This window comes from Chiloscyllium punctatum, chromosome 15 (assembly GCF_047496795.1).
Source record: "Chiloscyllium punctatum isolate Juve2018m chromosome 15, sChiPun1.3, whole genome shotgun sequence".
NCBI classification, from domain to species: Eukaryota; Metazoa; Chordata; class Chondrichthyes; order Orectolobiformes; family Hemiscylliidae; genus Chiloscyllium; species Chiloscyllium punctatum.
The window spans coordinates 25,188,964-25,212,555 of NC_092753.1; the positions used below are offsets into that span (position 1 = coordinate 25,188,964).

Sequence of the window (23,592 nt, forward strand, 5' to 3'; positions counted from 1 at the left end):
CTCAGGATAGCGCTCTGGAAACAAGGGTTCAAATCCCACCACTGCAGAGAGGTTCATTCAGGTGGTCTGAACAAACACGGCAGTTTTGCTGTGGAAAACAATGAAGGCAAGACCAAATGGAAGGAGAGACATAGAATTATGGAATCCCTACAGTGTGGAAGCAGGCCATTCAGCCCATCGAGTCCACATCAAGCCTCTGAACAGCATCCCACCAGGCCTAACCCCTTCCCTATTACCTTGCATTTCCCATTACTAATTCACTTACCCTGCACATCTTTGGACTGTAAGAGGAAAAATCTAGGAGAAAGGGAGGACTGCAGATGCTGCAGATCAGAGTCGAAAAGTGTGGTGCTGGAAAAGCAGAGCAGGTCAGGCAGCATCCGAGGAGCAGGAGAATCGATGTTTCAGGCATAAGCCCTTCATCAGGAATGCCCGAAACGTGGATTCTCCTGCTCCGCGGATGCTGCCTGACCTGCCGTGCTTTTCCAGCACCACATTAGACTGTGAGAGGAAACCCATGTAGATATGGACAGAATGTGCAAACTCCAAGCAGTCAATTAGAGTCATAGAGATGTACAGCACAGAAACAGACCCTTTGGTCCAACCTGTCCATACCAACCAGGTATCCTAAATTAATCTCGTCCCATTTGGCCCATATCCCTCTAAACCTTTCCTATTCATGTACTCATTCCAGATGCTTTTTAAGTGCTGCAATTGTACTAACCTCCACCATTTCCTCTGGCAGCTCATTCCATACATGCACTACCCTCTGCATGCAAAGGTTGCCCCTTAGGTCTCTTTTATGTCTTTCCTCTCTCACCCTAAACCTATGCCCTCTCGCTCTGGATTTCCCCACCCCAGGGAAAAGATTTTGTCTATGTATCCTAAGCTTGCCTCTCATGATTTTGTAAACCTCTATAAGGTCACCCCTCAGTCTGCGACGCTCCAGGGAAAATAGCCCTAGCCCATTCAGTCTGTCCGTATAGCTAAAACCCTTTAACCCTGGCAATATCCACGTAAATCTTTTCTGAACCCTTTCAAGTTTCACAATATCCTTCTGATAGGAAGGAGACCAGAATTGCACACGATATTTCAAAGTGGCCTAACTGATGTCCTGTACAGCTGCAACATGAGCTCCCAACTCCTATTCTCAATGCTCGGACCAATAGAGGGAAGCATCCTAAACGCCTTCTTCACTATCCTATCTACCTGTGACTCTACTTTCAAGGAACTATGAACCTGCACTCCAAGGTCCCTTTGTTCAGTAACGCTCGCCAAGACTTTACCATTAAGTGTATAAATCCTGCTCTGATTTGCCTTTCCAAAATGCAGCACCTCACATTTAATTAAATTAATCTCCATCTGCCACTCCTCAGCCCAATGGCCCATCTGATCAAGATCCCGTTGTACTCTGAGTTAACCTTCTTCACTGTCCGCTACACCTCCAATTTTGGTGTCATCTGCAAACTTAGTAACTATATCTCCTATGTTCACATCCAAATCATTTATATAAAATGACCAAACGCAGCAGACTCAGCATTGATCCTTGTGGCATAACACTGGTCACAGGCCTCCAGTCTGAAAAACACCAATACCCTCTTTCTTCTACTTTTGGGCCAGTTCTGTATCCAAATGGCTAGTTCTCCCTACATTCCATGAGATCTAGCCTTGCTAACCAGTCTACAATGAGGAACCTTGTCGAACGCCTTACAGAAGTCTACATCGATCACATTCACCGCTCTGCCCTCATCAATCCTCTTTGTTACTTCTTCAAAAAACTCCATCAAGTTAGTGAGACATGATTTCCCATGCACAAAGCCATGTTGACTATCACTAATCAGTCCTTGCTTTTCCAAATACATGTAAATCCTGAGAGTCGCCCAAGCGTGAAACTCAGGTCCCTGCTGCTGTGAGGCAACACTGAACCACCAGGCCATCCTTGGCTTCGAGCAGAGCACAATGCAGTATCATCAGTTTAGATTTCTCCAATGAAGAGCTGACACTGACAATATGGTGTATTTGATGAAAAAAATGGATTATGGTTTGATTGCAAAGCACTTAAAAATTATGAAGGGGTGAAAGAGGGTTGATAGAAACAGTGATTGAGGTGTACCGAACTAAATTAAATCCAAGATTCAGAAAGTGAGAGAAACCCTTCTACGGAAGGTTTGCGAGGCTGTAGAATGCACAAGCTGAGTTAGTAACTGAAGCAGATAGCAGGTCACCTATTTAAGGACAGGTAAGGTAGATGGTTGAAGCAAGGTAGGAGAAACAGACAATGCAATAGCAAGCACAGAGTAGGATATCTACCAAGTTAAGATGAACATTAACATAAGTTGCTTGGGTCAGACATTTGACCACAATGTTCCAATTTCAACAGTTTGAGTATATATTTTCTTCCTTGCCATTCTCTTGCATATGCTTAATTTGCTTCCAGCAATCCTGTACTATTTATCAGATGTTGAACATTTTTCCTTTACTAAACCTTTCGAAATTGGTGCATCTTCACATGGTACTGTCAGAACATATTATGGATTTAATATTTCTGTTGCTGTATAAACTACCCAAAGAATAAGCAATTCAAATTTTGTAAAGCAGTCTCCCAAAAGAGAATAATGTTGACACAGTGAGATTGCACTCACAACCGGAATCAAGCGGGGAGACTGCATTAGGAACTGGATTATCACAGGGAGACTTTAGGAGCCAGGTTCACACAAGCAGACTGCTTTAGTAGCCAGGTTCACATAGGGAGACTGCAGTATGTCCCCATTTACACTGTACCTAGAAACATACCATAGGCCACATCTCTGTGGCATTAACCTCACAATACAGAACTTGTGACTGCCCAATATTCTAAGATGTTTAACTATTAAAAGCTCAACATACAAACCTCAGTAATGTTGTCATTTCCCTTACAATGCTGACCAAGTGTAACATTACACAGTTGCCGCGTGCTCTGTAGCAAGGTCTTCATTGAAAATTGGTGTTGGCTGCTCAGCATCTACAAAACAGCAAAACAACAACATTTCAGTTTCTTTGAAAACACTAAAGAAGAAAGGACACTAAGGAATGGTTCAGTGACATGACCAACTCAGAAACATGCATAGACTGGGCAAAGAGAACACAATTAGGAGATGACTTCTTCAATTTAAAGGGAAATAGTGGTTAAGAGTTTCAAGATTCAATCTGCTTGATACAGTTAAATCAACAATCAAGCTTTGGCTGAGGCCTTTAACCATTTACTTTAATAGAAGCAGCCCCGATCCTGCACCAATAAGGAGGCCTGCTCCCTAAACTGTTGCAATGATGTGAATTTTAAAATGTATAATCACATTTCCTGTCATAGGCATGTGACATCCTGGAATTGCTGCAGATGATGGAGATTCCCCGAGTGCTTTTCCTTCTTCCCTGAAGCAGAGAAATAGCTCAACCCAATAGAGACATGGCAGACTGGCTCCAGGAGCTGTTCTAATAACTCCTGTTAACTTGCCACTTGGATTGTTCCAACGCCCCTCCTCCAAGTCCCTCCTCCCTACCTTTTATCTTAGCCTGCTTGGCACACTTTCCTCATTCCTGAAGAAGGGCTCATGCCCGAAACGTCGATTCTCCTGCTCCTTGGATGCTACCTGACCTGCTGCGCTTTTCCAGCAACACATTTTCAACTTGGATTGTTTACCAATTTCAGGGCTTACCCCCACATAGGACACCACCTCCAAGACGGAGAAATCGCCCTTACGAAAGTGCAAATCACCGTGCAAAACTACACAATGTGTAGCTCATATCCAGAAGCTAGTCCAGCAGTTTCAATGTCAACGTCAACTGAGGCCATCTTTTCCCATGCATTCAGGAACAGACAGCCTTCTCCATAGTTCAATAAAGAATTGCAAATAACTGTCAAGCAAATTGACCCCCAGCTGAAAGATTACCTCTATTTTGCTGTTGCTCATTCAAAATTGTTCATTTTAAAGCAAAAAGCTACATGTTGGAATACACAGCACCATTGGGCAGGCAGTGACACCAACGAGCGGGACAGAGATTTGATATTCGTAATAAACTATAGCTTTAGTTAGGTAGTTGGTCAGCCTATTTCGCTCACATTATTCCATCAGCCAGATAAATCTAGGACTTTGCATTCTTTAGTTACATTATTAACATATGTTGTAGCTCAGTACTGTGGGACTTTAGAATCAGTGGGCTTTCCCATCTGAGCTGTAACACTGATAAAGAAATGCAGCATTTAAGATACTATGTAATTATCAGTGATTGACTAGATTGTAATAGTTTTTTTCCCAAATTTATGGATTTGCTCCAAAATGAGACCGAGATCTCTCAGCGCCAGAGACCCGGGTTCAATTCCCGCCTCAGGCGACTGACTGTGTGGAGTTTGCACGTTCTCATAGTGTCTGCGTGGGTTTCTTCCGGGTGCTCCGGTTTCCTCCCATAGTCCAAAGATGTGCAGGTTAGGTGAATTGGCCATGCTAAATTGCCCGTAGTGTTAGGTAATAGGTAAATGTAGGGGTCTGGGTGGGTTGTGCTTCGGCGGGTCGGTGTGGACTTGTTGGGCCGAAGGGCCTGTTTCCACATTCGAATGTAATCTAATATGATCATCAGCAAGTTGGAAACAAGAACCAATAGAAACAGAGGGTTATCACTTCAGTTCAGAACCAAATTCAGTTGTACAGTGCTTAATAGTAGGATACCTTACATAGAATCCCTAGTGGGGAAACAGGTTATTCAGCACAACAGGTCCACACCGACCCTCCGAAGAGCATCCCACCCAGTCCTGCTCCTCCATCCTATCCCTGTAACCCTGCACTACCTATAGCAAACATACCCAACCTACACATCCCAGGACACTGGGCAATTGAGCATGGCCAATCCACCTAACTTGCTCATCTTTTGATTGTGGGAGAAAACTGGGGTACCTTGGTCACCCGAGGGTGGAAGTGGACCCAGGTCCCTGATGCTGTGAGGCTGCAGTGCTAACTGCTGAACCACCGTGCTGCCCATGTAGCCAATCAATCTAAATAGTGTTCCTAATTGGTCCTGCAACTGCATGATATAATTCACTGAAAACTAACAAGTTCTTCCAGGTTCCTCTGGATATCCACATGTCTCAATCTCTTATGATTAAAGAAATACGCTGCATATTTTTTTCTACTGAAGTGGATAACTTCACATTTTCCCACATTACATTCCATCTGTCATATTCTTGCCCACTCACTCAGTCTGTCTAAACCTCTCTGAAGTCCCTTTGCATCCGCCTCAAGCTACCCTACTTTTGCAAGTGTGTGAGTACAGGAGCAAAGATGATTACTGCTATAATGGACCACTTTGGTGAGACCACAATCAGAGTATTTTGAATAGTTGTGGTCTTCTTATCTAAGGAGAAAGTGAGGACTGCAGATGCTGGAGATCAGATCTGAAAAATGTGTTACTGGAAAAGCGCAGCAGGTCAGGCAGCATCCAAGGAGAGGTCGGGAAGAAGATTGCAGGTCAAGAAGGCGGTGCTGAGTCCGAGGGTTGGGACTGAGATAAGATGGGGGGAGGGGAAGTGAGGAAGCTGGAGAAATCTGCATTCATACCTTGTGGTTGGAGGGTTCCTAAGCGGAAGATGATGCGCTCTTTCTCCAGGCGTTGTGTTGCCATGGTCTGGCGATGGAGGAGTCCAAGGACCTGCATGTCCTTGGCAGAGTGGGAGGGGGAGTTAAAGTGTTCAGCCATGGGGCGGTTGGGTTGGTTGGTGCAGGTGTCCCAGAGGTGTTCTCTGAAATGTTCCGCAAGTAGGTGGCCTGTCTCCCCAATGTAGAGGAGGCCACATCGGGTGTAGCGGAAGCAGTAAATGATGTGTGTGGAAGTGCAGGTGAATTTGTGACGGATATGGAAGGATCCCTTGGGGCCTTGGAGGGAGGTGAGGGGGAAGGTGTGGGTGCAAGTTTTGCATTTCTTGCAGTTGCAGGGGAAGGTGCCAGGAGTTGAGATTGGGTTGGTGGGGAGTGTGGACCTGACAAGGGAGTCGCGGAGGGAGTGGTCTTTCCGGAACGCTGATAGGGGAGGGGAGGGAAAGATATCCTTGGTGGTGGAGTCTGTTTGGAGGTGGCGGAAATGACGAAGGATGATACGATGTATCTGGAGGTTAGAGTGGTGGTAGGTGAGGACCAGTGGGGTTCTGTCCTGGTGGCGACTGGAGGGGCGGAGTTCAAGGGCAGAGGAGCAGGAAGTGGAGGAGATGCAGTGGAGAGCATCGTCAACCACGTCTGAGGGGAAACTGCGGTCTTTGAAGGAGGCCGTCTGGGTTGTTCGGTATTGGAATTGGTCCTCCTGGGAGCAGATGCGGCAGAGGCAAAGGAATCGGGAATATTGGATGGCGTTTTTACAGGGGGCAGGGTGGGAGGAGGTGTAATCTAGGTCACTGTGGGAATCGGTCAGTTTATAGTAAACGTCAGTGTTGATTTGGTCGCCCGAGATAGAAATTGAGAGGTCTAGGAAGGGGAGGGAGGAGTCCGAAACGGTACAAGGTAAATTTGAGGTTGAGGTGGAAGGTGTTAGTAAAGTGGATGAACTGTTCAACCTCCTCGTGGGAGCACGAGGTAGCGCTGATACAGTCATCGATGTAGCGGAGGAAAAGGTAGGTGGTGCCAGTGTACCTGCGGAAGATGGACTGTTCCACATATCCGACGAAGAGGCTGGCATAGCTGGGGCCCATGCGGGTGCCCATGGCTACTCCTTTGGTTTGGAGGAAGTGTGAGGATTGGAAAGAGAAGTTGTTCAGAGTGAGGACCAGTTCAGTCAGTCGAAGGAGGGTGTCAGTGGAAGGGTACTGGTTGGTACGGCGGGAAAGGAAGAAGCGGAGGGCTTTGAGGCCTTCGTGATGGGGGATGGAGGTGTAGGGACTGGATGTCCATGGTGAAGATAAGGCGTTGGGGACCGGGCAAGCGAAAATCATGGAGGAGGTGGAGGGCGTGGGTGTGTCCCGAACGTAGGTGGGGTGTTCTTGGACTAAGGGGAACAGGACCGTGTCGAGGTATGCAGAGATGAGTTTGGTGAGGCAGGAGCAGGCTGAGAAAATGGGTCGGCCAGGGCAGTCAGGTTTGTGGATTTTGGGCACTCTGATTCACTTCTCTTTCCAATCCTCCGACTTCCTCCAAACCAAAGGAGTAGCCATGGGCACCCGCATGGGCCCCAGCTATGCCTGCCTCTTCGTAGGATATGTGGAACAGTCCATCTTCCGCAGCTACACTGGCACCACCCCCCACCTTTTCCTCCGCTACATCGATGACTGTATCGGTGCTACCTCGTGTTCCCACGAGGAGGTTGAACAGTTCATCCACTTTACTAACACCTTCCATCCCAACCTCAAATTTACCTGTACCGCCTCAGACTCCTCCCTCCCCTTCCTAGACCTCTCCATTTCTATCTCGGGCGACCGACTCAACACGGACATTTACTATAAACCAACCGACTCCCACAGCTACCTAATTACACCTCCTCCCACCCTGCCCCCTGTAAAAGCTCCATTCCATATTCCCAATTCCTTCGCCTCTGCTGCATGTGCTCCCAGGAGGACCAGTTCCAATACCGAACAACCCAGATGGCCTCCTTCTTCAAAGACCGCAATTTCCCCTCAGACATGGTTGACGATGCTCTCCACCACATAACCTCCACTTCCCGCTCCTCCGCCCTTGAACCCTGCCCTTCCAATTGCCACCAGGACAGAACCCCACTGGTCATCACCTACCACCTCACCAACCTCCAGATACATCGTATCATCCTTCGTCATTTCCGCTACCTCCAACCAGACCCCACCACCAAGGATATATTTCCCTCCCCTCCCCTATCAGCATTCCGGAAAGACCACTCCCTCTGCGAATCCCTCATCAGATCCACACCCCCCACCAACCCAACCTCCACTCCCGGCACCTTCCCCTGCAACCGCAAGAAATGCAAAACTTGCACCAACACCTCCCCCCTTACTTCCCTCCAAGGCTCCAAGACCCCATATCCTTCACAAATTCACCTGCACCTCCACACACATCATTTACTGCATCCGCTGCACCCGATGTGGCCTCCTTTACATTGGGGAGACAGGCCTCCTACTTGCGGAACGTGTCAGAGAACACCTCTGGGACACCTGGACCAACCAACCCAACCGCCCCTTGGCTGAGCACGAACTCCACCTCCCACTCCGCCACGGACATGCAGGTCCTTGGCCTCCTCCATCGCCGGACCATGGCAACACGAAGCCTGGAGGACGAGCGACTCATCTTCTGCCTAGGAACCCTCCAACCACAAAGGATGAATGCAGATTTCTCCAGCTTTCTCATTTCCCCTCCCCCCACCTTATCTCAGTCCCAACCCTCAGACTCAGCACCACCATCTTGACCTGCAATCTTCTTCCCGACCTCTCCGCCCCCACCCCCTCTCCGGCTTATCAGCCTCACCTTAACCTCCTTCCACCTATCGCATTCCCAACGCCCCTCCCCCATACCTTTTATCTTAGCCTGCTTGGCACACCCTCCTCATTCCTGAAGAAGGGCTAATGCCCGGAACATCGATTCTACTGCTCCTTGGATGCTACCTGACCTGCTGCGCTTTTCCAACGACACATTTTTCAGCGTCTTCTTATCTAAGGAAGGATATACTTGCTAAAGTGAGGGTGCAATGAAGGCTCACCAGGCTGACGCCTGAGATACAATACCAACAGAAAATTTGGAAATTTACATTTGGTCTTCACATCCAAATCACTGATAAAAGTTTTAAATACCTGAGGTCCAAACAACAATCAGCTCACAGACTGCCTATCTGAGAACTACCCATTTATTCACAGAATCCCTAGTGTGGAAACAGGCCCTTTGGCCCCACAAATCCACAACCACCCTCCAAAAAGCAACTCATCCAGACCCATTTTACCCCTCCCCTTATCACTCCTTATCTACCCCTGACCAACGTACCTAACCTACACATCCCTGTACACTATGGGCATTTAGCTTGGCCAATTCACCTAACCTGCACACCGGAGCACCCGGAGGAAACACACACTGACACGGGGAAAACCCACGTAAACTCCACACAGTCATTCGAGGTTGGAATTGAACCTGGGTCCCTGGTGCTGAGGGGCAGCAGAGCTAACGACTGAGCTACTGTATCGCCCCCAACTCCTACTCTCTGTTTCATGTGCTAAAGTCAATGCACGTCTCAATCAGTTGACTTCCAAATTAAGTCAGCATGAAGAGGTTCAGGTTGCAAGTTGAGGGGAATAGAATATTGAACTATACATTCCCATCAATTTAGTGGACACAATGAGTGTTATTGAAATTTCCCTTGGAAATAAACAAATCTTTTTCATCTCAAATATATAGTATCCCATGACAAACTTTCAAAGAGCAAGGAGATTATTCTCAATGATATTGTCATTGATAAAACAGATGATTTGGTTATTATCACCTTGCTGTTTATGGGAGCCTGCTGGTATATAATTGGATGCTGCTGTTTCTTCAAGTGACCCCACTACAAAAGTACTTGATTGCTCCAAAATGTCTTGGAGCCAGAGATCCTGAAATGTACAACATAAATGTACAACTCTCTTTTCTTTCATGGATAATGGAAGGATGAGGATGTGAAGCACAAAAGGTTATTTGATTGTTTTGGGAGTATGTTCGTATTGAAAGGTCTGCAAGATGTGATGTTTGACAGCAGACTGCACTTGTTCTGTTGTCTTCTTACAAGGATCACATGAAAACCTACTCAACTCCTGTGGACTAGAGGTTAAAAGTAATCTTTTCTGAACAGGGGAGAAACCCAAATCTCAAAGAGGTTGAAGGTCCTCAAAACTGCGTATGCTATTGTTGACAAAAGCTTGTCCCACAAGAAATCTACGAACCTAGTTATACAAATTCAGTGTTACCAATGAAAAACACTCCCAGTAATATCGGAGGATCCACTTTCAGCACCTGGATTTCTTCACTCTGGCCTTTCATGAATTACTTTGAAATATATACATGACTGTAAGGCAGGAAAATGCAGCAGCCAATTCATGCAAAAGAGGGTTCTACAAACAGCAACACATCACGGTTTCAATGTATGAATAGTGCTAAAGAACATCTTGGCGGAGTTGACAGACAAAGCCCTAACATGACGTTCTACTGAAAAAGACAGCACCAGCACCTCCTGTGGCTCAACCTCATTAATGCATTAGAAGGTCAACAGAGGGGTTCAAGGTCAGGAGAGGGATGTGAATGAGATTTACCAGAATGCTGGCTGGACTGCAGGGCATTTGTTATGAAAAAAGGTTGAGGGAGCTACAGCTTTTCTCACTGAAGCAAAGAAGGACGAGAGATGCGTACAAGATGTTGAGATGATTTGGAGGAGCTGGCGTTGGACTGGGATGGACACGGTTAGGCATTGCACAGCACTGTGTTGCACTCAGTGAATTTATTTGGGGGGGGGGGGTCTAGCGTTCAAAGCTTTGCTTCTTCATTGAGGGAAGGCAATTCGAAGGCTGGTGCTTCCAGGCCTGTTGAACTACAGGCTGCTGTTGTGTGATTTTTAATTTTGTCCGAGGATGTCGAGAGGCATAGATAGAGTGGATAACCAAAGACATTTTCCCATGGCAGAAATGTCAATCACGACGGGTCATAATTTTAAGGTGATTGGAGGAAGGTTTAGGGGAGATGTCAGAGGTGGGTTCTTTACACAGAGAGTGGTGGGTGCACTGTTAGCAGTGGTAGTAGACTCAAATACATTAGGGACATTTAAGCGACTCTTGGATAGGCACATGGAGGATCACACAAGGAAGCATACATAGGTTAATCTGATCATAAAGATAAAAGGACAGCACAATACGGAGGGCTGAATGCCCTGTACTGTGCTGTACTGTTCTATGTTCTTCAAATGTGAAGTGCTACCACCAAAGATGTTTCACCAACAATCCCAGAGCAACATACTGAGCACCAGCTCAATGAAAACAACAAACCTGACTTCCAAGTGGTTGAACTGTGACAGAATTGGCCTGACAAAATGGCAAGGATACCATCTCAGCCAATATCATTAACGTAATCACTGAACAAACTGCTGAGTAAGAAGTGAACACATGTTCATCACAAATGACTGAATATTATGAAGTTACTGAAAATAAGGTGAGTGTTTGACATTTAACGAACAGCAAATAAAATTCTCATACTGCTTCAAAAGCAAAAATAGCACTCCTTCAGACAAAGTGTATACAGAGACAGTAGGAAGATTTATCCTTGCAGAATATCTGCGGAGATTCTCCTACTCGTCAGTGTCAATGTCTTAAATCTAAAGGTCACATTGGGTTATACTAACATTAAGATTTATTACCAATAGATAATTAATTTGTCAATGTTTACATACGTTCCACGTCATCATTCATAGGTACTTTCTTTTCCTACGTTCAGAGTTTTGAAATATTTTAAAGTTTCATTATTGCCCAGTAGCTCTCTGATCTGGCATTGCACCACTATACTCAGCGGGCTGCATACAAGGTTTAAAATAAACTTGTGACAAAACAAAATGCAGTGGAAGCCTTCAGTGAATCTTAATCATGCAAGGAATCAGGGATTATGAGGAAAAAAAATCACAAAAATGAAACTGTGGAGAATCAGATCAGCCATGATCTCATTGCATGGTGAAGCAAACTCGGTGCTCCTGAGTCTTGTGGCTCATAGAATCTATCGTTTGAAAACAGCACATGATAGAAGCCCTTACTCTTTGAAGTTAGTTTGCGAGTGAGTGACTATTTCATGCATAATATACCCACTCAGTAGGCTTTTAATAATCACCTCTTTCCTCAGAGACATTCTGGACTTGGAACAGCCACTTTCTATCCTGTTATCCATCGTTGTGAGACTGTTGCAGGATCTTACATAGATGAACACAGCACAGACTACTGAAAACAGACAATAATAAAAGGGAGAGGTTAATTTTTTCTGGAAGAGTAGTGGCGTGGAAAACTGACAAAGGAAGATTGTGAAAATGTTCACCTTAAAACCATCTGAAGTGGCAAAAGAAACCAAATCTCTGCTGTTCTGTTTCTTCAGAGTGAGGGTTATTTTTACGTCATATTGCACAAGCATTTTTGGTATGACTTTTTTTTTTGAAAACTGTTGAAAAGAAAATCCACGCTGAGACAAATGTAGAAATTAGAACCGATGACATGATGGTATTTGAATGCTGATGCTGTAAACTAACATAACAGTCTTTACTGCAGTGGACAAGCCAAACACTAACAGCCCCATGAACAAGAACATATCAGACAATATAAGATGTACTTCAAAATACATGTTCTTTCTACTTTTTATGGACTTTGGGCATCACTGGTATCCCATTCCTAATTGCCCTTGAACTGAGTAGTCTGCAGTACACAGAAATGTGAAGGAATTTCTTTTTTCAGAGAGTACTGAATGCCTGAAAGTCACTACCCCAGAGAGTTGTGGAGGCTAGATCACTGAAAGTATTTAAAGAGGAGGGAGATAGATTTTGAAATTTTAACAAGATGGGAGCTTTGAGGAGCTGTCACGAGAGTCGAGTTGACACCTGGTATGGATCAGACAAGAATGCGTAGAATAACAAAGCAAATTTGAAAGACTGAATAGCCTATGCCAGCATCTATTTCTAACGCTTTTATTGAAGAAAAATAGCAAAAGTAGATGTGAGTGCATTTAAGTTGGGTAAGTAAGCTTCATTCTTATTTTGTACAAAACTAATTTATTTAGTAGTTGGTATTAAACAGAAATCCACAGTCCTGTTGTTAAAACCATTAAGCAGGGTTTTAACAAAGTTTGTATTAAAAAGCAGCATACTTAATAACAAGCTGAAACTGGATAAGTCAGTGAGCAAGGACTTATCCAAGGTACATTGGTAGTGTCCCTACCTGTCATCCAGGAGATCTGAGTTTAAGTCCCACAGAGGTGTAAAGACATCTCTGAACAGGTTGAGTAAAACAGATGAAACGAAATAAATAAAACAAACGTACATCTACTCCAGAGGTCCATAACCATACGTTTCAAAATGTTGACTAGAAAATTACCAGAAAAGACGACGATTTTTGTGGGACAGGCATAGTGTGCCTGGAACCCTGGGTTCAAGTTCCATCTGCCTCAGGGATGCATCAAAACATATCTGAACAGGTTGATTAAAAATATCCATAAAACTAGAATGTCTAAATTCAAGTTTCACCTGCCCGAAGTGTGTTTCTCACATTTTAAAAGGCTGATCAAAAATAATCTGTAAACTGGTCACATTAGTGTGATTTACAATAAAGCGAGAGATTGTGATTAAGGGAGTTAATAGGAGAAAGGGGAAAAGAGGCCTTCTGTAGTTGTTGCTTTTCATACATATTTTCAAAAACTGATTATTACTTTACTGCACAGGAAACTGGTCAGTTGATCTCGGCTAAGATCTAGTCTATCCCCAAGGTTCAACATAGTAAAGTAATTGATGGCAAGGTTAATAAAATATTTAAGAGCATAATTAAAATGTAAAACTGAATAAATTGTTCCGTAGTTCCTGAGAACATGTTAAGGATATTAGGACAGGTGATGCATCATAGTTACAGTATATGGGAGATTCGGGATGCCAACTTGGTCCAGAACAATTGTCTGAAATTTGAGGAACTTCGGCTCAGAGTTTATGAGCTGGAGGCTGAACAACAGCTACTGTGACTAAGAGGATGGAGCAGAAAGATTACCCAAATTCTCTGTAACAGGAGGTAGGTTGGATCGTCTGTTTTGATGAATGTGGAGAGATAGCAGAGTGTCACTGCAAGTGGAGCAGATAAGGACTCCCGTAAGGCAGGAGCTTTAAACTTTGCAATTGTCCTTCAGGATTGAAGCTTTTCTTTTGGTTTGTCTGGATGAAAGTGAGGGTTGCATGGAACAGTAAGCCATTGAGGTGGGGCAGCAATGGGGAGTGAAAGGAATGTATGGTAGTACGAGAAATTATAGTCAGAGGGATTGACACCATTCTTTGCAGCAAAGAACGTGAGTAAGATGGCTGTTTTGTCTGCCTGGTGCCGGGGTTTGGGCATCTGCTCAAGACTGGAAATGAACTTGCAGTGGGTGTGGGAGGATCCAGTCATTGTGGTTCATGTAGCTAACAACGACATAGGTAGGGCAAAAGGAGGAAATTCTGCATCGTTAGAACAAGGAGCTCGGCACCAAATTAAGCAAAACGTCAAAACATGGCTATAGTAATAATGCACATTTTTACATGTGCAAATTAGCCAAGGATAAACAAGGTTAGAGAGATGAATGTGGGGCTCAAAGACTGTTGTGGGAGAAGTGATATCTGTTAGGTATTAGAAAGGGATGACCCAAGTTCAGGAAATCAAGCAAAACAATTTGGATAGAAATGAGAAAAAGAGGAATATTGTGGTACAGTGGCAGTGCCCCTGCCTCTGAGCCAGGAAGCCTGGGTTCAAGTACCACCTGCTCCATAGGTGTGTAAGAACATATCTGAACAGGTTGATTAGGAATGGGAAAAGAGAAAGATAAGAAATTACTTATTGTTGTGGGGCACAAGGTACAACAGTAACCTTATAGTAGACTGGAACATAAAGGATAAAATTGAGAGAGCTTCTCAGAAAGGCATGGTAATAACAATGGAAGATTTCAATTTGCATAATCAATTGAAAATGACGTTATCTTGTGAGTGAATCAAAAAATCTGAAGGTTGGCACCTGTGATGCTGGAAGCCAAAATGACTGGAAGTGTTTGCACCTTTGTCTTTCACATTGATGTGCTGAGCATAGAATTCAATGAGGGTAAAAAAGAATAGATCCACTAACCATGGTTAATTTTAAAAACAGAATCAAATTTTTCTCGAAGAGACAAGCGGCAGGTTAGAAGATGTGGATAGAATGTAAAGGAAAACAAAGAATGACCAGAAAATGAATAAAGGAGGAAAACCTAGAGTACAAGAGAAAGCTAGCAAGAAATATTAACGCAGATAGGAGTTTCTATAAATATCTAGAGAAATGGTAAGAAAGTGGGTGCTGGCCCTATTGAAAGTAAGACAGCAGAATTAATTATGGAAAATAAGGAAAAGGCAGATGAACTGAACAGCTATATGCATCAATCAATAGAGAATACAAGTAATATCACAGAAACAACCACAAATTAGGAGGAACTCAGAAAAATCAAATCACTAGAGGAGTGGTACTGAGTAAACTGCTGGAGCTGCCTGCTGACAATTACCTGATTTCCTGATGGACTTCACCCGAGAGTCTTAAAATAAGTGGCTCATCAGATGGTTGATGCATGTGATTTAGCCTTCCAAAACACAGGGACAGTTAAACTAATGCGTTTTGACAAGATTTAGAGCTCAGGTTGAGGTTCTGGATGTAGGTTTGCTCGCTGAGCTGGAAGGTTTGCTTTCAGACGTTTTGTCACCATACTAGGTAACATCTTCAGTGAGCCTCTGGATGAGGCACTGGTAGCATGGCCCGCTTTCTATTTATGTTTAGGTTTCCTTGGGTTCCGTGGATAGTGGGTCATGCCTCCAGTGCTTCATTTGGAGGCTCACTGATGATGTTGATATCACTAGCATCTGCAGTCCTCACTTTCTCCTCGAAGATTTTTCATCACTGATGATGTTACCTAGTACGGTGACAAAACCTCTGAAAACGAACCTTCTAGCTCAGCGAGCAAACCTACATCCACAGTTAAACTAAATTGGAAGATAGCAACGTCAGAAAGCAGGAAACTGCAGGCTAGTTGGCTTAATATTTCTCAGAAAACATAAGCAGCTATTATTAAAGAACTTGTAGCGGGGACTACTGAATGATTGTCACATATCGAGAGACAATGAAAACTTGGTCATTACAGAAAATAAAAGGTCATGGTATAGGGATTAGCGTATTTGCATGGGATGATGATTGGCTGGGTAACAGAAAGCTAAAAGGAAGAATAAATGGGTATTTTTCAGGTTAATAAGATGCAATGAGAAGCATGTCACAGGGATCAGTGCTGGCACCTCAACTGTTTATAATTTTTATAAATGAATTAGATGAAAGGCCAGAAGGTATGGTTGCCAAACTTAGTAATGACACGAGGGATAGATGGGTGGTTGTGAGGAGGACACAAGGAATCCACAAAGTAGCCAAAAGATGTGGTACATGGAGTACAATGTGGAAAAATGTGAAATTGTTTGCTTTTGCAGGAAGAGTGAAAAGGCACATGATCTAAATGATGAGAGATTGCTGAGCTCTGAGGTGCAGAAGGATCGGAGTGTCCTTGTGCATGAATCACATGCAGGCACAGCTAGTAATTAAAAAATGCTAATAAAATATTATTATGTGTCACAAAGAGAATTGAACATAAAAGGAGAGGTTATGCTTCAGTTGTACATTCCTCTATCTTACGGTCTCTGGAGCACTGTGCACACTACTGGTCATCTTATTTAAGAATTTAAGAGGATTGGAGTTCAGAGAAGGTTTTCTTGACTAATATCTGAAATGGGTGCGCTGTCTTACCAACCTTTCTGCATATGAACATATGACTTAAAAAGTTATATGAAGCATATAACTTAAAAACAGGAGGAGGCCACATGGTCCTTTGCATCTGCTCCAACATTTAATAAGATCACGGCTAATCTTTACATAACAGGCTAGGCTTGTATCACTAGAGTTTTGAAAAACAAGGGGATTCAAATATATGAAATTCTGAGGGATTTTGTCTGGCTAGATGTGGAGAGGATATTTCCTCTGTGGGGAGGATTGAGGGGCTGCCCTTTTAAAACAGATGAGGAGAAATACTTCCTCTGAGGATCTTTGGAATTCACTTCCCCAAAGGATGGTAAAAGCAAAGCGCTTGAATATTTTTAAGGCAGAGGTAGATCGATTCTTGCTAAACAAGACACTTTTGGAGTAGGTGAGAATGTCAACTGGAGGTTAACATCATATTAACCACAATCTTATTGAATGGTCAGTCTCAAGGGGCTGATTGGCCAGCTGCTGCACCTAATTTATAAATATGTATGCACACTCTCCCATCACAGACTGATCATCAGAAACAGAATCCCAACCTATCTGCTGTCCTCAATTTCAACACTTCTCCCAATTCTCACTTGCTTCTATGTTTTTGGTCTTCGACATGAAGCTGAATGAGACATCAAGAGCAATATCTCACCTTCCTCCTTGAATATTTGGCTCTGAATATTGACGACACACTCTCAGCTGTCGAGCACTGCCCTGTTTGTCTGTTATGGTGTAAAGACTTTGATTGAAAGGGCTACATTAACACAAAGACATCACATTTCAGAGTAATGAAAAATAAATGAATAGATAAATTGTTAAATGAAGGAGGGGTGGATGATGAAGTTCTCCTTCATGTTGACCACCAACTGGAACAAGCCCTGAGGGTGGAACAGACACCGATCTGTCCACAATGGTACTGTTTGTAGTAATCACCACACAATTCTGGTGTAGATGAAATGTCACCTTCACACTGAAAATATCTGCTGTCATGTTGTGTGACACTACCACCATGCTAAATCTGACAGATTTAACAGATTAGATTAGATTACTTTACAGTGTGGAAACAGGCCCTTCGGCCCAACAAGTCCACACCAACCCGCCGAAGCTCAACCCACCCATAACCCTACATCTACCCCTTACCTAACACTAAGGGCAATTTAGCATGGCCAATTCACCTGACCTGCACATCTTTGGACGGTGGGAGGAAACCGGAGCACCCGGAGGAAACTCACGCAGACACGGGGAGAATGTGCAAACTCCACACAGTCAGTCGCCTGAGGCGGGAATTGAATCCGGGTCTCTGGCGCTGTGAGGCAGCACTGCTAACCACTGTGCCACCGTGCCGCCCACATTACAACAGTAGAATTATCACTCACTCTACCATAACCGTCAAGCCAGAGGATCGACCTTGGTTTAACGGAGAGTGCTGGAGGGCATGCCAGAAGCAGCATCAGGCACACCTAAAAATGAGGTGTCAACCTGAAGACTATACACGACAACTACTTGTGTGCTGAATAGTGAAAACAGCATGCGATAGACAGGGCTGAGTGATTCCATAATCAACAGATCACATCGAAGCTCTGCATTCCTGTCACATTCACTTGCTAAAGGTGGTGGACAATTAAGCAACTCACTGGAGGAAGTGGTTCCATAAACATCCCCAACCACAATGATGTGGGAGGCCAAGACATCAAAATACAAGGCTAATGCATTCCTAACTATCACTGCCTCATTTTTTAAAAAAAATGACTGAGCGTGGGCGCTGCTGGTTAGACAAGCATTTATTGACAAGTCTTAACAGCTTAAAGGGCACTTCAGTGCCAACCACATTGTTGTGGGGCTGGAGTTACATATAGGTCAGATGAGCTCAGGACACAGCTTCCTTCACAAAAGGACATCAGTGAACCACCTCCTGATGCCAGTCTTCAGCTAATTTGATTCATTCACCAGATATGAAGAAATGGAGAGATGCACAGGGAACTGCAAAAGCTACTGGCCCTGACAACATTCCAGCAATAATGCTGAAGACTGGTACTTCAGAACTAGCAATTAATATTTGACCACCTAAGTGTGAGGCACTGACCACATCCAAGATGATAAAATTCAACCATAGCCCCTGGACAAATATCTCCATCCCCAATGGTGGGGGAGCACAGCACATCAGTTCAGAAGCCAAGGCTGAAGCATTTATATCTCAGTCTCTTACCAAGGTCCCCAGCACAGATTACAGGTTTCAGCTCATTCAATTCACTTCATTCATTGCGCCACCTTGACAGTCAATCACATTGTGTTTGCTGAATTCCCGACATCAACATCCTGGAGTATACCACTAACCAGAAACGGATTTGGACTAGCCACAGAAATAGCGGCTACAAGAATAAATCTGGAGGCTAGGAATGCTGCAGAGAAGTGCATCTCCTGACTCCCCACAGCCTGTCCACCATCTACAAGGGTGGAGAGATAAGCTAGAGGAGGGTGGGGGTGGGGAGAAAGTAGCATAGAGTCCAATGGGTGAGTGGGGGAGGGGATGAAGGTGATAAGTCAGGGAGGAGAGGGTGGAGTGGATAGGTGGAAAAGGAGATAGGCAAGTAGGACAAGTCCCCATGACTTGTCCGGACTTGTCCTACCTGCCTATCTCCTTTTCCACCTATCCACTCCACCCTCTCCTCCCTGACCTATCACCTTCATCCCCTCCCCACTCACCCATTAGACTCTATGCTACTTTCTCCCCACCCCCACCCTCCTCTAGCTTATCTCTCCACGCTTCAGGCTCACTGCCTTTATTCCTGATGAAGGGCTTTTGCCCAAAACGTCGATTTCGAAGCTACTTGGATGCTGCCTGAACTGTTGTGCTCTTCTAGCACCACGAATCCAGAATCTGGTTTCCAGCATCTGCAGTCATTGTTTTTACCTCACCATCTACAAGGTACAAGTCAGAAGTGTGATGGAATGTTTGCAACTCTAACAACACTTAAAAAAAACTTGACTCAATCCAGGTCCAAGCAGTCTATTTGAGCATCACTTCATCTACCACCTTAAACCTTCATTTCCTCTCACTACCACAACACAATGGCAGCAGTGTGTACCATTTACAAGATAGACTGTAGGAACTCACCCAGAAAAACACAAGCAAGAGAGGCAGGGAGCACCACCAGCTGCATGTTCTCCTCCAAGCCACACATCATCCTGACTTGGAAATACATCATTGGCTTCCTGCAGTGTCACTGGGATCCCCTCCCTAACAACACCGTGAATGCACCTACATGACCTTAACTACAACATTTCAACACCATTTTCTCAAGGACAACCAGGGTTGGACAGCGATCGCTGGATAGTCAACCACACTCAATCCCTGAACTCATACAAACTCGGGACAGAGCATTTTGGCTAAACAGCATATTCTTATGCTGGGCAAAAGTGAGGACCGCAGATGCTGGCAACCAGAGTTTAGATTAGAGTGGTGCTGGAAAAGCACAGCCGGTCAGGCAGCATCCAAGTAGCAGGAAAACCGACGTTTCAGGCAAAAGCCCTTCATCAGGAATTCCTGAAGGGCTTTTGCCCGAAATGTCGATTTTCCTGCTCCTTGGATGCTGCCTGACCTGCTATGCTTTTCCAGCACCACTCTATGCCATATTCTTATGCTGGACAAGTCCATATAATCATGAAGAAGAATCTGTTTACATGCACAAAACCCTGAGGATAGGCCTCCAGTTCCTGCTCCTAATTTCTCCAGAATTTACTTCAATCCTGTTTCATGTGAATATCTGGTTCCATTTTGCAGTTATTGTTGAAGTTTTTTTTCTTTCAAAGCTTAGACAATACTGCATTTGTGCAGCCATCATTCTTCATCTCTTCCCAACTTAGTAAAGCCTCCACACCATTCCCAAACATTTTAATGGGCAGTGTGCAGAACTGGTTAGCTTGTACTCATAATGCCCACTTTTTCCTTCCCAGAAAGGCAATCTCACTTGCACTAGATGGACTCTGACAAACAATTGAAGCTGTTAAATACTGACAGGCTTGCTGAAGACATCAATTTTCAATTCCCATTTCCAATGTTCCCTCTGGGCTGCTTCTACTCTGACTAGATCCTTTTCTTCGCATATTACATCATCGACCCCAGATTGAAGCCACATCCTGAAATCAGACCAGCTCAGAAGAAGCCATGTTCTGCTTAAACCAGTCATCCTGGGTACCTGGAGTTCCTAGCAGCTTGCTCACTGCCTCCTGCTCTGGCTGACATGAAATACCTCTCATGATCAGCCGACTGCAGATCAACCTTGAATAAGCTTGCACGTACAACCGGGGTGCATTACACTAATATATACCAGAGAACATGTGACATTATAACACACAATGTACAAAATAAAAATACACTTTGGTAATGCTTGCGTCAGAGTCACAGAACAGTATTTCTACTGCCGCTATCAGTTTTAAGTTGCACCTACAGCAGCAATACATTCAAGCATTCTCTTAACTGACTCAACACATCAATCTATACTTGATCTGTGGCCTCATTACTCAGTGCAGTTGGAAACAAAAGGATACGGTGGGAAGGACAAGCAACAATGTATGCTTGGTTCCCAGTAAATGTGCTGATCAGTGGCACTGGCTGCAAATCTCTGAAATGATAAAAACATGAGCAATTTACAAGTGTTCCCTATAGCCTTTTTGAGGCTTGACATCTTGTGAGCTTTGAGTCTTGAGCATTCCCATGTTTCTGGACTGTCAGACCTGTAATTGTCTGTTTCTTCATAAAATTCATTTACGTTTGTCAAGCAAAATGTGTCTTTTACTGACTTATACTGCTATCTCCTTAAATACCTTAAACCAGGGTCTGTGGGTTGTTTTTCTGATGATCATTTTGTTAACCTTATCACTGTTGGTGCTAACCAAGCTGACAGAAGCTATCAGCTTTCTCCTTAAATTGTCTCTTGAACAAAGATGTCACTCGCCAATCCTCTGGCTCCTCCACCATATCTGAGGAAGTTTAAAGCCTTCAACTATCTCCACCCCTACTTCCTTTAACACCCGAGATGCAAACTAGGTGATTCATCCACGCTTAGCCCTGCTAACATTTCCATACATCTTGCCTATCGATTTACTACTACCACCACTCCATCTGCTCCACTGATATTTTGTTGCTATCCATTTGTTATGTAAACATCAATATGATGTACTTATTATATGCTTTAACCTTGTCCCTGCTCCTCTAAATCATATATCACTCTCCTTCTCTCAAATAGGGCCCACTATCACTTAATACATGCTTAGATTTTGGGGTTTGTTATTGTTAAACTCATTCCCTCTTTGCTCGTCTCATTTTTCTTAATTCCCCCTCTCAACTTAGTGTATTTCATTTGATTCTCACTTCAAGAATTCATCTAACATGCAACATATACCATCTTCTCATTTCATATGATCTAGTTGCCTAATCATACAGGAAAGCCTGATGCTAGTTCCCTCACCATTCACCCTTGTTGGACTGCACTGAGCCTGTACCTGAAACATTTCTGCCTTAGAGAGTAATAATTCTTTAGTTGTGCCTTAATGTAATATCTTTCAAAGGGTTAGACCTTAATTGTTCCCTACAAGTCTCTGGTTTGACTGTACCCTGGCCCTGAACTCTCATCTCACTTAAATTAGCTGTTTTATAATTGAGATATTCTTCTTTTGGTTGTTCTTGCCTCTTCTCAGTCACTAATCTCAACCTTCGTACTATAAGCACTCTTACCTAAGTGCCCCCTCAAAGAATTGACCCGTCTGACACACTTCATTCCCCAGTACAAGATTGAGCAATGCCTCTTCCAGTTGCACCAGAAATCTAAAACCATGACAGGTATACATAGAGTTAATGTTAATTGTCTTTTCCCTAGAATAGGGGATCTCAAGACTAGGGGCCATATTTTCAAAAGGTGAGAGGAGAAAGATGGACAAAGGGACTTTTTTTAAACAGAAAAAAATTTGAAAAGACAGAAAAGTTCATGAATAGGAAAGGCTTGAGGTATATTTGCCAGGCGCAGGCAGGTGGGGCTGGTTTAGTTTGGGATTGTGTTTGGCATGAACTGGTTGGACTGAAGGGTCTGTTTCCGTGCCCTATGCCTCTATAATTCTGCCTCTGTATACATCTTCTCGGGCTGACTGTATCTCCTTCCTTCACCAGGACTGTTCCAACCTCCACTTAGTATAGCTTTGTTTGGTTTAAACCTTTGCTGACCACGTCGGTGAAACTCCCCTCACACCCCTCCCCCAACCCCATACAAGGGCAACAAAGAGCAGAAGTTGCTGGAGAAGTCTCAGCAATTCTGGTCAGCACCTGCGGATGGAAAATCAGGGTTCAACGTTTCTGATTCTTCCTGAGAACTGGGGGACGGTGGACTGAGGCACAACCTGTCCCTCGCCCCAGAGCTAGTGCCAATGTCTCATGAAGATCGTGCACCAGGACTCCAGACACACAAGGGAGTCTCAATATCTTCCTATCCCTACACTTAGCAGTCATGGGCACGGGGACTAATAAAAATAAGATAGGTATGTGTCAATCCCTAACTACCTCCCTACCTGGGGGCCTTATAGCCTCTTGAGTGCCCGGATGTAGACCTGTCCCTCTGCCCCGGGGTCTGCTGGGGAGGCACTCCCCACCCCCGGCCTCCCGTGTGAACCTGCGGCCCAGTCTATCCTCGCCATTCCCCACCGTCACCAACTCTCCCCCTCCTTCCCCCCGGTCTCTCACCCGCTCGAGCCCCCCAACCGGCGACAGCCTCCACAATCCAGCGCCGAGTCGGGATCCAGGTCAGACCGCAAGAATCGACGGCAGAACCAACCACCCGCCTCCACCGCTCTCCCAGACCGTGATAGAAGGGAGGTCAGAGGTCACGGGCCAATAGGATTGGCCAATCGGAGACAGGCCTTTCCCCGACCTGGGCGAGCGTGCGACAGCATTAGCCAATCAGGGTTAGGCCACCATTGACCAATCGGAGCGAGGAATCGTTGGCCAACCAGAGCGAAGTAGAGCTAACCAATCAGAACGAGGGGGCGTGAGCAGAGCTCAATCATATTGATCAATCAGAGCGAAGCCATATTGACCAATCGGAGCAAGG

The 23,592-nt window shown here is 44.5% G+C and overlaps 1 protein-coding gene across 9 annotated transcripts in view; it reads right to left on the bottom strand.

Annotated features, from left to right (window-relative positions):
- akap11 (A kinase (PRKA) anchor protein 11) overlaps positions 1–23,365 on the bottom strand; it is a 96,772-nt gene extending 73,407 nt beyond the window's left edge. For 2 of the 9 annotated variants that reach the window (XM_072584796.1, XM_072584787.1), the window contains exons 1-4: positions 23,226–23,365; positions 12,003–12,122; positions 11,802–11,908; positions 2,891–3,001 (exon numbers count right to left, since the gene is read on the bottom strand). In XM_072584796.1, the coding sequence (XP_072440897.1) occupies positions 2,891–3,001; positions 11,802–11,858 (168 nt within the window). In that variant the 5' untranslated portion in view covers positions 11,859–11,908; positions 12,003–12,122; positions 23,226–23,365. Of the gene's footprint in view, positions 1–2,890; positions 3,002–11,801; positions 11,909–12,002; positions 12,123–12,892; positions 14,539–17,147; positions 17,218–21,043; positions 21,118–23,225 lie in introns of those variants that run through there. The other 7 variants (XM_072584792.1, XM_072584788.1, XM_072584789.1 and 4 more) reach the window with 7 other exon arrangements.
- Positions 23,366–23,592: the final 227 nt, after the last annotated feature.